At 40.4% G+C, this 13,545-nt stretch overlaps 1 protein-coding gene across 5 annotated transcripts in view; it reads left to right on the top strand.

The window, feature by feature from the left end:
- The window catches only part of LOC120484964 (NLR family CARD domain-containing protein 3), a 66,002-nt gene that overhangs the window by 4,246 nt on the left and 48,211 nt on the right, over positions 1–13,545 (top strand). For all 5 annotated transcript variants that reach the window (XR_016147412.1, XR_016147414.1, XR_016147413.1 and 2 more), the window contains exon 3: positions 9,457–9,573. Coding sequence is in view for 2 of the 5 variants with exons in the window: in XM_089123039.1 (XP_088979165.1) it covers positions 9,457–9,573 (117 nt within the window). In the remaining 3 variants the exon portion in view is untranslated. The remainder of the gene's footprint in view (positions 1–9,456; positions 9,574–13,545) is intronic.

The following is a 13,545-nucleotide window of genomic DNA, read 5'->3' on the forward strand; positions in this document are numbered from 1 at the left end:
GTGGTAGACGAGGTAACCTTATTTTCCATATACAAAAGATAACTGAATGATCACTGAAGCAATCAGATAAAACACCTGAATCAGCAATTCTATTGGGATGCGTAACCAGGATCCAGTCTAAGAGAGACCTGGAGTTTCCCACCACTCTGGTAGGCTCCTGTATTAATTGAGTAAGATTTAAGCTTTCAAACTGATTCCTCTCTTTCAAAGAGGACCTATCAAGCCAATTTCGATTGAAATCTCCCAATACTATAATTTCGTCAGAACAATTTAAAGAATTAATAGTGCGAAGAATATTATTAGTTGATTCGGACGGAGAGTTAGGGGGTCTATATATGTTTCCTATTATCAACCGTTTATTTTGATGAAAACATATTCTAACAAAAAGGCATTCAAAGTACATGGGGCTTTCACTAGCAATAATAAGTTCAGAAGATAAACTTGAAGAAACATAAGTAGCAACTCCTCCACCACGACTGCCTCTGTCTGCTCTATATACATTATAGCCATCAAGACTTATTTCATCATCGTGTACATTACTATTTAACCAGGTTTCAGACAAAGTAATAACAGCAGGTTTGTTATAAGTGAGCCATGCTCTAAGAAGATCAATTTTATGAGGTAGACTCCTAATATTTAAGTGGATAACTAATAAACCTTTACCCATAGTCATTCATAAGTAGATAAGAGAGAGGGACATGGGATTGGAGGAAGAGCAACACACATAGACACACACACACATACATCCACACTAGTTTCTCCAAGCATACACAAACAAGCACAGACTGCATGATCCAAAACAATGAAAAGAAAGAGAAAAAGAAAAAAAGGAAACAGACTATCTGCCAATAAATAGCCTACTGAATATTGTATTTACATTATTTACTTTTTAACTCCCAATATGAATAAAACAATAGAAAGCACATTCTTGTAAAAATAAATAAATCTCACCATACAACTAAGGGGAATATGCTTCAACTTTTTATCAGCAAGGGCTTATAGAATACAATTTACGTAAAGTAGGGAAGAATCAAATCAGAACCTTCAAAAGAAAAAAAAAAGAAAAAAAAAAATTTTTTACACAATTTTACAGATTACGCCATTTGACAGCAAGTTCCGTCGAATAAAGTAACGTCAATAAATCAACAAGTAAAGTCAGTCAGCGTTAGGCCTATACAGCACCTTGTAGAAAACAGTTCGCTTCTGCTGGAGTTTTAAACAGATGAGGTTTCCCATTGAAGATAATCCTGAGAGTGGCCGGGTAAATCAGAGTATATTCCAATTTACGTTGTTGGAGTTGTTTCTTGATATCATCGAATTGACGTCGCTTGCTGAGCAAAGCAGCACTAAAGTCAGGAAATATATGGATACGATCACCATTATACTCAAGTTGTTTTTTCTCCCGGGCAAGTCGGAGGATTGTGTGCCTGTCACGGAGACTGAGACACTTTACCACAATCACCCTTGGCCTGGCGCTGTCCTTGATCCGATGCATTGGAGAGCGATGAGCCCTCTCTATAGCTGGTGGTGTAGAGAAACTTTCTTTCCCGAATAGCTGCTGAATCAGACTGGAAATAAATCCACGTGTGTCTTTGCCCTCCGACTCCTCGGGAACGTGAATAAAGCGCAGGTTATAAGCCCTTTTCAAAAGTGAGGGGGGCAGAATGTCAAGTGTTTTTTTCTTCAGACTTTTGTTGACAGGTTTTTGTTTAATTGGCTTAATATGCTATTAATTTTTAAAGCAATAAAACAGAAAGAAAGTTGTCCAGTACTTTATATTGCACATGCAGGGTTTTTCCTGGCTTAAATGAGGCGGAGGTGGAAAAATCCTGATCATGTCAAGTCAAGTCAAGTCACATTTATTTATATAGCGCTTTTCACAATACAGATTGTATCAAAGCAGCTTCACACTGATAACATGAAAGTAGCACAACACAGATCAACAACATTGCTAAACACTAACTAACCCCAACTGAGCAAGCTCAAAGCAAGCCAAAAGCAAGGCGACAGTGGCAAGGAACCAAACTCCATCAGATTGGATGGAGAAAAAACCTTGGGAGAACCCAGGCTCAGTCGGGGGCCAGTTCTCCTCTGGCTTACATTCATATTGTTTATATATAAATATTAAATATAAATATTGTTTATGAATCAAACGGCGCCATAGCATATCGTAGGCGTTGAGTCGTCTCTTCACAGGCGTTGGGGCATCCGAAATCCCCGTGAGAGGCTGGACACAAAACTGGACCTGACGAACGCCATTTTTCTCAGGACAAGCGTCCCGAGATAACAGCAGAAAGGCAGATGGGAAATAATTAGCATAGCTGATGTTCATAATGATTTCCGTTATAACTCAAAAACTCTCCGTAACCTGAACTCTCCGCAACCCAACCATACGCGCCGACCCGTTTGTCTAAAAGGCTGTCGAGCCCCACTGGTGCGTTAAGCAGTTTCAGTGGCAAACGGTTCCGTATGGCATAACAGGGACTAGAAGGTAAGCATTATGTGAATGCTTGACTAAAGAGAAGCGTCTTTAATCTAGTTTTAAACTGTGTCAGCGAGTCAGAGGCTCGGACCGTATCATGTATTTTAAAAAGATAATAAAAATGTGTATTTTTCGTAGACCATCATATAGTCTGCTGTGTTACCCACAGTATTTTATAGGTGGATCTCGGTACCTCATGCCCATCCGTAAGAAAATTAGAGTTCCCTGAATCCACTGTTAAAAATAAATAATCCAATTGCCTAAACCTATGATATAGAGGGAATGCGCGTGACGTCAGCGTCGGCCGTTGGCCCACAGTTCCTCACAGTGAGTGGCAAAAAGACTGAGCGGCTGTATATGTGTTCAGCGTGAATGCCGCCAAAAACAAACACAACACGTATAAAGTGGGAAAGAGCTTTGCGATTGACAGTACAACTAGATTTCACAAAAAATCGGAGGTATATTTTCACAGACTGCTATAGAAAGAGGAGCAAATGGATCGAAACAACTGGACTCCAGTCAGCGAACGGTGGATTTGCAGTTATCATTTTGTGTCAATATGCTGAATTTAGCTGTAAAACCATACACATATATTTTGTATTGTTATATATATTAACAACTCATCAATTAAATAGTAATCACTGCATATTCTTCATTATTGGATTTTTTTTAATAAACACTGACCAAAAAAAAAAAAACTATAAAGTTTTAGGGCTGGACGATATGATGATATATAGGCTATATGTATAACACTGTTATAAGGGATCACCCGGATTTAGACCTACCTATATTGTATATACAGCATTCACAGGCAAATTTGCTTTAGCCCCTTATGTCTAAATTGCTTTTATTTCTCCGGTGTCGAAATCAGGCAAACATAAATGTCAGGCAACACGGTTCCTGGCTGCATGTCAATATCCATGGATCACTGGATCTTTAGTAAGTTGTAAGGGACACTAAATTGAGTCCAACATTTAGTTTAAATTGATAAAATTGTTCGTTTTAGTCGCATTTTCGCAGTTTCCCCTATTAAATCCAGTCACGCAGCAGATCTTTTGCCACTCAGTCAGGCTGAGGGGGGTTGATCCGATGGGAAAGTGACGTCAATGCATTCCCTCTATTCTCTGATTTAGATATTTGATCATCGCTTGATAATATGGTTAAATATCACACTGAAGCTGATTTAAAAATATCATTTACTTAAAATAAAAGTTCTTCTTTTGGCAAAATGACATTTTCTTACTAGCCTAAACAAAGTCTGTCTTACTAAACTAAAACTTTCCAATTGAAAACCTTCAAGCTTTTAAAACTACTTCAAACTTTCTGTTACCAAAAGTTTCTGTTCAAACTTTCTGTTGGGTAACTTTTCTGTTACCAAATTATGATAAACATCATCTACACGTTACAACGCTGTCTGACTCAAGCAGATCGTGGCTGTTAAGATGGCGCCCTCCGTGGCAGACGTGTTTGCTCACTCCGCTCTTGAATGCCAGCTTTTATTTTATCTTTGTTTGTTTCTTGCTTCTTTTGTATTGCATAACTGTTATACATTGCTAATATACAACAGACAGGCATTACTGGACATTGCCAATTCAGCTAACCATTTTAAATTCACCGGCTTTATACCACTTGAGTTACAACTCATTACCCGCTCCCGAAACCACCGCCACAGCTCCCAGGTGGGCCTCGAAGCGCCGGGTTTGAGCAATGAGGCTGATCCGAGGAGAGCGCTCCGGAGATGGCGACGCAAGCGAGGCAAGAGGGGAGGGCTTCATGCTAGGCTAAAAGCTCGCGCTAGCCGACCACCACTACCCAACCTTTTGCTAGCTAACGTGCGGTCGTTAGAAAACAAACTGGACGAGCTGAGAGCAAGGATCACATCACAACGGGAGGTAAGGGAGTGCCGTGCTCTGATTTTTACAGAGACCTGGCTCTCAGAGAAAGTCCCAGAATCCTCTGTTCAGCTACCGACTCACTCTGTGCACCGGGAAGACCGGACAGCAGCCTCTGGCTAGACGAAAGGAGGAGGTGTGTGTGTATTCATTAATAATCTGTGGTGCGGAGATATACAGACTGTCTATAAACATTGCTCACCGGACGTGGAGTTTTTAATTCTGAAATGCCGTCCCTACTATCAACCGAGGGAATTCACTTCTGTGTTTCTGGCCGCTGTTTACATTCCTCCGCGAGCCAATTCAGCGGCAGCACTTTGCAAGCTTCATGATGTTTTTAGCGCACGCTAAACATCAAACATTTATTTGATTTGAGTTTTTATGTTTTTGTTTTGGAGACTGCTCACCCCGATGCTGTTTTTATTGCCGCTGGCGATTTTAATCAGTGTAATCTACGCACTGTGCTTACTAAATATCATCAGCATGTGAACATTCCAACTCGCGATAGAGACATACTAGACAATGTTTACAGTAACATACGTGGTGCATATAGGGCTGCCCCCCACCCCCACTTTGGACTCTCAGACCACATTTCCTTGTTTCTGTACCCGGTTTATAGACAAAGACTCAAACAAACAAATCCTGTCATTAAACAGGTTAAGCATTGGACCCCGCAGACTGAGGTAATTTTGCAGGACTGTTTCGCTCTGACAGACTGGGATGTGTTCAAAGTTGCAGCCACTCAGGAGGACTTTTCTGTCAACGTTCACGACTACGCTGAATATGTGACAAAGTATATTAGCACTTGTGTTGATAACATCATACCCACCATAAAAGTCAGGAAGTTCCCCAATCAGAAGCCCTGGATAAACAGTCAGGTACGTTACATGCTGTGTGCTCAATCTTATGCATTTGCATCTGGCATTGAGACAAAGTATGGACTGAGAAGAGCCATAACAGCGGCTAAGGTACAGTATAGAGAGAAGCTGGACAGTTTCTACTCCACTGCTGACGCCGGGGCGGATGTGGCAGGGCCTGCAGCACGTCACAGACTTTAGGACCAACACGAGTGTTATCAGCTACTCAGACAGCCTACCGGATGACTTAAACACTTTTTTTGCTCGCTTTGAGATCCCCAGCGTTAATAAAGAGAGGAGTCATTCACACATTTGGTGCACTCAATCATTATCCCCCCCTTTAACTGTTTCATCAGCTGTGGTACATAAGGCACTGAGAAGGATTAACCCCCGCAAGGCAGCAGGGCCAGACAACATTCCTGGGCGAGCCTCAAAGCCTGTGCTACTGAGCTGACTGATGTATTTACATCTATCTTTAATCTTTCCCTCAGTCAGTGCACCGTTCCCACTTGCTTCAAAACTACAACCATCGTCCCCCTTCCTAAGAAGAGCCCGCCGACCTGCCTGAGTGACTATAGATTGGTAGCACTCACCTCAAACGTTATGAAGTGCTTTGAGAGAGTGGTGCTGACCCACATTCAGAGCAGTATGTCTGACAGATTGGACCCCCTGCAGTATGCGTACCGTCCCAACAGGTCCACCTCGGATGCCATTGCTGATGCTCTCCATATTTCCCTCTCTCATTTGGAAGATAAGGACACATATCTCAGGATGCTATTTATCGATTATAGCTCCGCTTGCAATACGGTCATTCCTCATAAACTCACTTATAAACTGTTTGAACTTGGATTACATCCCACACTCTGTGACTGGCTTCTAGATTTCCTGACAGGCAGACCGCAGTCTGTCCGGATTGGAAATAGGACCTCAACCACTATCACAACAAACACTGGCACCCCACAGGGTGTGTTCTCAGTCCTATTCTTTACACCCTATTCACACATGACTGTGTCGCTTCCCATAAGGACAATGTCATCTTGAAGTTCGCTGATGACACCGTAGTGATAGGACGTACCACTGGGAGGGGATGAAGCAGCCTACAGGAGGGAGGTCTCAGTCTTGTAATGTGGAGTGAGAATAACGACCTTAAAGGGTTAGTTCACCCAAAAATGAAAATTCTGTCAGTATTTACTCACCCTCATGTTGTTCCAACCCCGTAAGACCTTCGTTCATCTTCGGAACACAAATGAAGATATTTAAGATATTAAGATCGCTCCTGCATACAGTCCATAGGCTTCTTGAGGGACTTGCTCTTGCTGTCCCCGAAAAGTCATTAAAGACATCGTTAAAATAGTCCAAGTGACTACAGGGGCTCAATCTTAAGTTTATCAAACGACGAGAACACTTTTGTGCGCCAAAAAACGACAAAAATAACGACTTTATTTCAACTATTCACTTCCTTCTCCATGAGCCTGTAAGTCAGTTAACGTAGTGTGATTGCGTAGAGCTACGTCACACGTAGGCTCACTATTGGCCGACGCTGGTCATGTGTGTGTGATGCGTGTGACGTACAATAACAGAAGCTTACGCTATTAAACTAGTAACCTGACTCGCGCAGAGGGAGAAATAAACGAATAGTTGAAATAAAGTCGTTATTTTTGTTGTTTTTTTGCGCACAAAAGTGTTCTCGTCGTTTGATAAACTTAAGATTGAGCCCCTGTAGTCACTTGGACTATTTTAACGATGTCTTTAATGACTTTTTGAGGACAGCAAGAGCCAGTCCCTCAAGAAGCCTATGGACTGTATGCAGGAGCGATCTTAATATCTTAAATATCTTAATTTGTGTTCGGAAGATGAACGAAGGTCTTACGGGGTTGGAACAACATGAGGGTGAGTAAATACTGACAGAATTTTCATTTTTGGGTGAACTAACCCTTTAACCTCAACTCGGACAAGACAAAGGAGATGATAGTGGATATGAGGAAAAAGAAGAGCACTCATCAGCCACTGTTTATCCAAGAGCTTGAAGTGGAGAGGGTTAGTAGTTTTAAGTATCTAGGGGTCCACCTCAGTAAGGACCTCACCTGGACACTCAATACCACACAGCTGGTCAAGAAGGGACAACAGCGGCTGTACTTCCTTAGGAGACTGAGGAGGTTTGGCATGTCGACTAAGATCCTCCATAACCTTTACAACTGTGTTGTGCAGAGTGTCTTGACAAGCTGCATTACCGTGTGGTATGGAAACACTACTGTGAGAGACCGAAAACGTCTGCAGAGGATTGTGAAGACTGCAGAGAAGATCATCAAGACTCCACTGCCTTCTCTGCAGGCCATTTACCATCGCAGAGTACACAGGAGAGCTGCCGCTATCATTAAGGATTCTACCCACCCCCAGCATGGACTGTTTACACTTCTACCATCGGGACGGAGGTATAGAAGTGTGAAATGCAGGACTTCCAGACTCAAAAACTCGTTCTACCCATCAGCCATCAGACTTTTAAATCGATAGCCTGTGGATATAGATCAGTGGACAACTGTTGCATCATTGCACATCTGTTAATACTGTTACAGAATACTGCTGCTATTTATTGGGGAGATGCACTTAAATTGCACTTTAAAAGTATTACTGTATTGCACAATCAGCATTGCACATATGTATACATAGATATTTTAATCTTTTAAATCTATTTCTTATTTTATAGCATTTTTTATTTATGTATGTGCGTTTTTATATATATATATATATATATATATATATATATATATATTTTTTTTTTTTTATAAGTACTTTGCATTAGTGCTGGCATTCGTTGTGGACAGCAAAGAAAGAATTTCATTGTACAGGGAAAACTTGTTTTTTCCTCACTGTGCATATGACAAACACATTGATTGATTGATTGATTGATTGATTGATTGATTGATTGATTGATTGATTGTTAATGCATGAAAATACAAATTCAGCATTAAAGGAGTAGTTCACTTAAAAAAAAAAAACTTTTGCTGATAATTTACTCACCCCCATGTCTTCCAAGATGTCCATGTCTTTCTTTCTTCAGTCGAAAAGAAATTAAGGTTTTTGATGAAAACATTCCAGGATTTTCTCCATATAATGGACTTCAATGGGAACCAAACTGTTTCAGTACAAACTCTTCAAAGCGCTTTAAACGACACCAGACGATGAATAAGGGTCTTATCTAGGACCCTTCGAGTCATGACTTGAAAAAAGATTTGTTCATTTTGATGAACGAGTTCGAACAGGAGACTCACGAACGCTCATCACAGAACAGAGCAAGGCGAGCATTTGAGCTTATAAAACTTAAACTTTGTTATTTATTTATTAAATGGCCGATCGTTTCGCTTGATAAGACCCTTATTCATCATCTGGAATCATTTAAAGCCCTTTGAACAGTTTGCACTGAAACTGTCTTTTGGACCTTGAACCGTTTGGTTCCCACTGAAGTCCATTATATGGAGAAAATCCTGGAATGTTTTCATCAAAAACCTTCATTTCTTTTCGACTGAAGAAAGAAAGATGTGGACATCTTGGATGACACGGGGGTGAGGAAATTATCAGCTAAAGTGTTTTTAAAAGTGAACTACTCCTTTAACATTCACCATACTTATTCTAATTTGAAGGGCTTTGATAACATATCTGTGAAAATAGCATTATAAAATAGCATATATACATTACAAGGAAAAAAGATTGAAAATATTGCGTGTTTGTTCGGGTAGTGAATTTACAACAAAACCTGTTAATTATTCAACAAGAGAAATAGGCAGAGTTATTCAGTATGTGAGCATGGGCGTGTCGTAGGCTAATGCACGTGTGACTGGTCACCATGGCAACGTGAAAGTCACGTATGACTCTTTGGATTTTAAATCTCGATGTAGGGTATACACACCCGCGAAAACCTCAGCTTGTCGTAGACACACTTGCCCTATAAAAAGTGCAGGAGACGAATTTACATTGTCCTCACGTAATCTACGCATGTCCACCCTACAGACACAGATCAAAGAAAGTTTATAGAAATAAATTACTGTTAACCTATTTTTACCTGTGTTTTTATTTGGAAACTAACATGAAATATGAAATAAAAAGATCATAAAGTTTCTTCAAAGTGCTTTAAGATGAAGGATTAATGTGTTTATATTAATTTGGTTCCTCTCATAACGAATTAACACAGTAATGTAGAGGATTAAACTGAATCTGTTCTCTGTTCCAGTTCAGTCCAGCAGAAGAGCTCAAACCCAGAGTCCAGCTGTGTGTCTGTGAAGAGTGACTGGTCTATGGGTCATCATCCACTAAAGTTTAAGAGTGGAGACAAACGGCCTGATCTCAGGTATATCATTTCTATAAAAGATGTGCTTATAGTGACACTTCTGAATTAGACTCATAATTGATCTCAGTCAGTCTAACACTAGCAATGACATCAAGTAAATGTAAGCTGAGGTTTTCTCCACCTTTATATAATGGAGTCGGTGTAAAATTGAGCAGATGTTAGTAAGCGCTGGTTCAGATTTGTTGAGAGCTTCACAGTGTCTGGTCAGAACAGTGATGTTTCACAGCAAGATACCGTTACTAGAGTACAGTAAGCTGGTTTATATTTAAAGCTCAGCAACACATCGGTCTCTTTAGTCGCTGAGTCTTCGTCCTCCATTGGGCCGTTCAGAAGAGTCATGTGATCGCGGCTGATGTTCACCTGAGTCTATAAACCTGTATTTGTTATTTTGTGTTTTTTTTTTTTTATTTCTAATGCATAATATTACAGTTTATTGTCATACCTGCCATCTTGTTTGTGGTTTAGGGGGTTGTCAGTGCAAGGTCTCTCGCTCGCTCTACGCAGTTTGGAGCACAAACGCCACTGACGCTCGCCATAGTAATTTGCGGTATAGCTAGTGGATCATGAGTGGCTCAACAGGTAGATCAATATATAAACTCATCTTTCAGTCATTTGACCAACCCATAGCTGTCAACATCGAAGGGTGATTTCCCGGAATCCATCCCCAAAATATATATTTTTTTACACGATTCTTACCCTCAACCTTTAACAATAAAGCACTAATCATTAAAAGTCTAAAGAGTTTATAACTAACCTACATACAGTAGAGATCAAAATTAGAGAACAACATACAATTTCCTAAATTTCAAGGTCACTGCTTAGTCCTAGTTAGAGTTAACCTAAAAGGAGAAGAAGGGACCTTAGTTTTAGCATATTTCATAAATTAATTATATTTAACTACAATATATAAAACTTAAACGAGTAGATTAAAAAAATAACTCTGGTCAAAATTAGAGAACTCTTTCAGATACCTCCAAGTTATTGGTGTTTAATGTGGCTCCTGGTGCTAATTTCCTTAATTATCTGCTATACGCAATTTAACTGGCACCAAACTTTCCAATTTTAACTGACTTTGCAAGATGGCAAGCCGATCTGACTGAATCCCTACGACACCAGGTTGTACAGATGAAGGCCAAAGAGATGACCCTTTCAGCTATTGCAACAGAAATTGGTCGTTCCAAATCTGTGATTTCTTGAATATTGAAGCTACACAAAGATACTCATTCATTCAAGTCCCCCAAAAAGGCTGGTCGTCCACGTAAGACAAGTGCACGAGAGGATAGGACGATGCGGAGACTTTCAATCGGGAATCGGTTCAACACTGCAGCTGGAATTGCTCGCCATTTCTGGATTTGTCTCAACATACAGTGTCTCGTTGTTTAAGAGAATTTGGACTGAAAGCTCACTCTGCAGTGACTCAAGCCTCTCATCAGCAGAAAGAATCAAAAGGCTAGACTAAACTTTGCTGAGGAACATGTCATGTGGACCGAGGAGAACTGGTCAAAAGTTCACTTTAGCGATGAAAGTAAGTTTAATTTATTTGGGTCCGATGGGAAACATTATGTTAGGCATCAAATTGGGGAAAGATTGAACCCAAAGTGCGTAAAGAATTCAGTCAGGGGTGGAGGAGGAAGTGTCATGGTTTGGGGGATGTTTTCTGCCACAGGAGTTGGGCCTATTATACAGCTACATGGCAGGGTGAATGCAAATGTTTATCAGAACCTCCTTCGGCAACATGCGGTTCCTTTCCTGCAAGAATCTCCCAATCAGCCTGCAATTTTCATGCAAGACAATGCCCCGTGTCACACTGCAAAACGGGTAAAGCAGTTCCTTGAAGCTCAGAAAATTGAAATAATGAAATGGCCAGCAGAGTCCTGATCTAAACCCGATTGAAAATCTTTGGAAAATCCTTGGTGATAAAGTTATGGCTAAGAAACCCACTACAGTTACTGAACTGTGGAAAAAACTGGAAGAAGAGTGGACCAAGATCACACCAGAGCTGTGTGAGAATGTAGTGATGTCTTGTGGCCACAGATGTGCTCAGGTCATTCAAAGCAAGGGCCTCTACACTTCCTATTAGATTTTGACTGCTGTAAGCCTCACATTTGAGTTGTAATGCTTTCTTTTGTGCTGCAATGGTTATGGTTCTCTAATTTTGATCGCTGTGTTTTCCACAAAATAAAGGTTTTTGTTGAAGTACCTTGCTTGTTTTATGGAAAGAACCAATTAGAACAAGGGTATACCCATAGTGAATATTCCTTCAAATTTTAAGCAATGAAGTAACAACATTTCTGAAATTAATCAAGTGTTTTTTAATTGTTCTCTAATTTTGATCTCTACTGTATGTGTGAGAGACAAAGAGTGTGTGTGTGTGTGTGTGTGTGTGTGTGTGTGTGTGTGTGTGTGTGTGTGTGTGTGTGTGTGTGTGTGTGTGTGTGTGTGTGTGTGTGTGTGTGTGAGGGAAACGGGGAGGCTGCTTCTGCTGGAGATGATTGGGAGAGGTCTCTGCACAGTGCACCTTTACCGATCAGAGCCCGCGCTGACACAGAGTAAAGCCTTGTTTATACTCGACGACGCGTCTGCACGAGACAGTAAAAATGATGCCTTGGGTGTGCAAGACCTCATTCACTGTTCCTTCGTTGGCCAGAGGAGAACTGACCCCGACTGAGCCTGGGTTCTCCCTAGGTTTTTTCTCCATTCAATCACCTGATGGAGTTTTGGTTCCTTGCTGTTGCCTTGCTTTTGGCTTGCTTAGTTGGGGACGTTTAATATTCAACAATATTATTGTTCTGTGTTGTATTATTTTCATGTTATCACTGTGTAACGGACAGAACTTGTTACTTGTATTTTATTGTTGCTGGGGCACTAGTGTGATGTTTTGGGTCACATGTAGTTACAACAAGAGCCACTTGAGGATGCTATTGCCGGGTGGTAACCTAGTATATAAACACACCTACCATCGAGGAAGAGAGTTCGTTTAGTGGAGGGAAATCCGTTGTTTGGTTAACCTCATGCTACCTACTGGCTTGTGGTTTTGGTCCTTTGTTGAGAACCTTGAGTTTCTGCTCAACTGTAAGTATGGATGATGTATATTATGTATGGATGATGTTGTATTTATTTCACTGATGTTAGATGTGTTTTCTTTCTAGAAAGGACTTTTTATTCACATGTTCTGTCATGAACATTGAGCAGAGGAATGGACAGTAAAGCCAAGTGGAAACTCCATTGGCAATGAGACTACAGCACATGGACAGTAACGGGGCACAGGGAACAAACAATTCACTGACTACTGTGATGTAGGATGTGACTTTTCTCACATGTGTGGATAGTTGGATTAAAATCATTGCATCGCACTCAAAATTGACCTTGTGGAGTATATGCTCATTTCATCATCATCATCATCATCGTCAACGTAACTTCTCAAAAGACAGGACATTTCAGAGTTAAGTTCACCTCATTGAATGGATTCATTGTTAAAGAGACAGAGATCTTGAGAGCGCTTTGTAGTCTGTTTATTGAGAGTTTGGCACATGGATTTAGCACAGTGGTGTAAATAAAAGAGGTTCAATCAATGTTAATTTGTTTGTGAGGATATTTCTTGATCAGTACATGTTCAAAAATTTCTGTTGAACCCCTTTAAAAGAATTGAGGTGTTACAAAATGGCGCCCGAACAGTGACTCTACATTAAACTTTATGGAGTCTTTTTTTTTTTTTAAAAGAAATATTTTTGACTGTACTGATTAATCTTCACAAACAAGTAATATAAACCATCATCCACTATGACAGAGAGTACAACGGTCACAGATTTCTCAGGTGAAGCTTTTGTTCAGCACAGAGATTCTGTAGTTAATCTCATTGAATCCTTAAGTGAGTTCTACATAGACTCTGAGGAAGAGAAAGAATTCCAAGATGTAGCCACTGATCAGAGAGCTCATCCCGATGCAAGCCATAACCTCCTTCACTTGAGTTTC

Source organism: Pimephales promelas, chromosome 2 (genome assembly GCF_988280905.1).
Source record: "Pimephales promelas chromosome 2, fPimPro1.hap1.1, whole genome shotgun sequence".
Classification (NCBI taxonomy): Eukaryota; Metazoa; Chordata; class Actinopteri; order Cypriniformes; family Leuciscidae; genus Pimephales; species Pimephales promelas.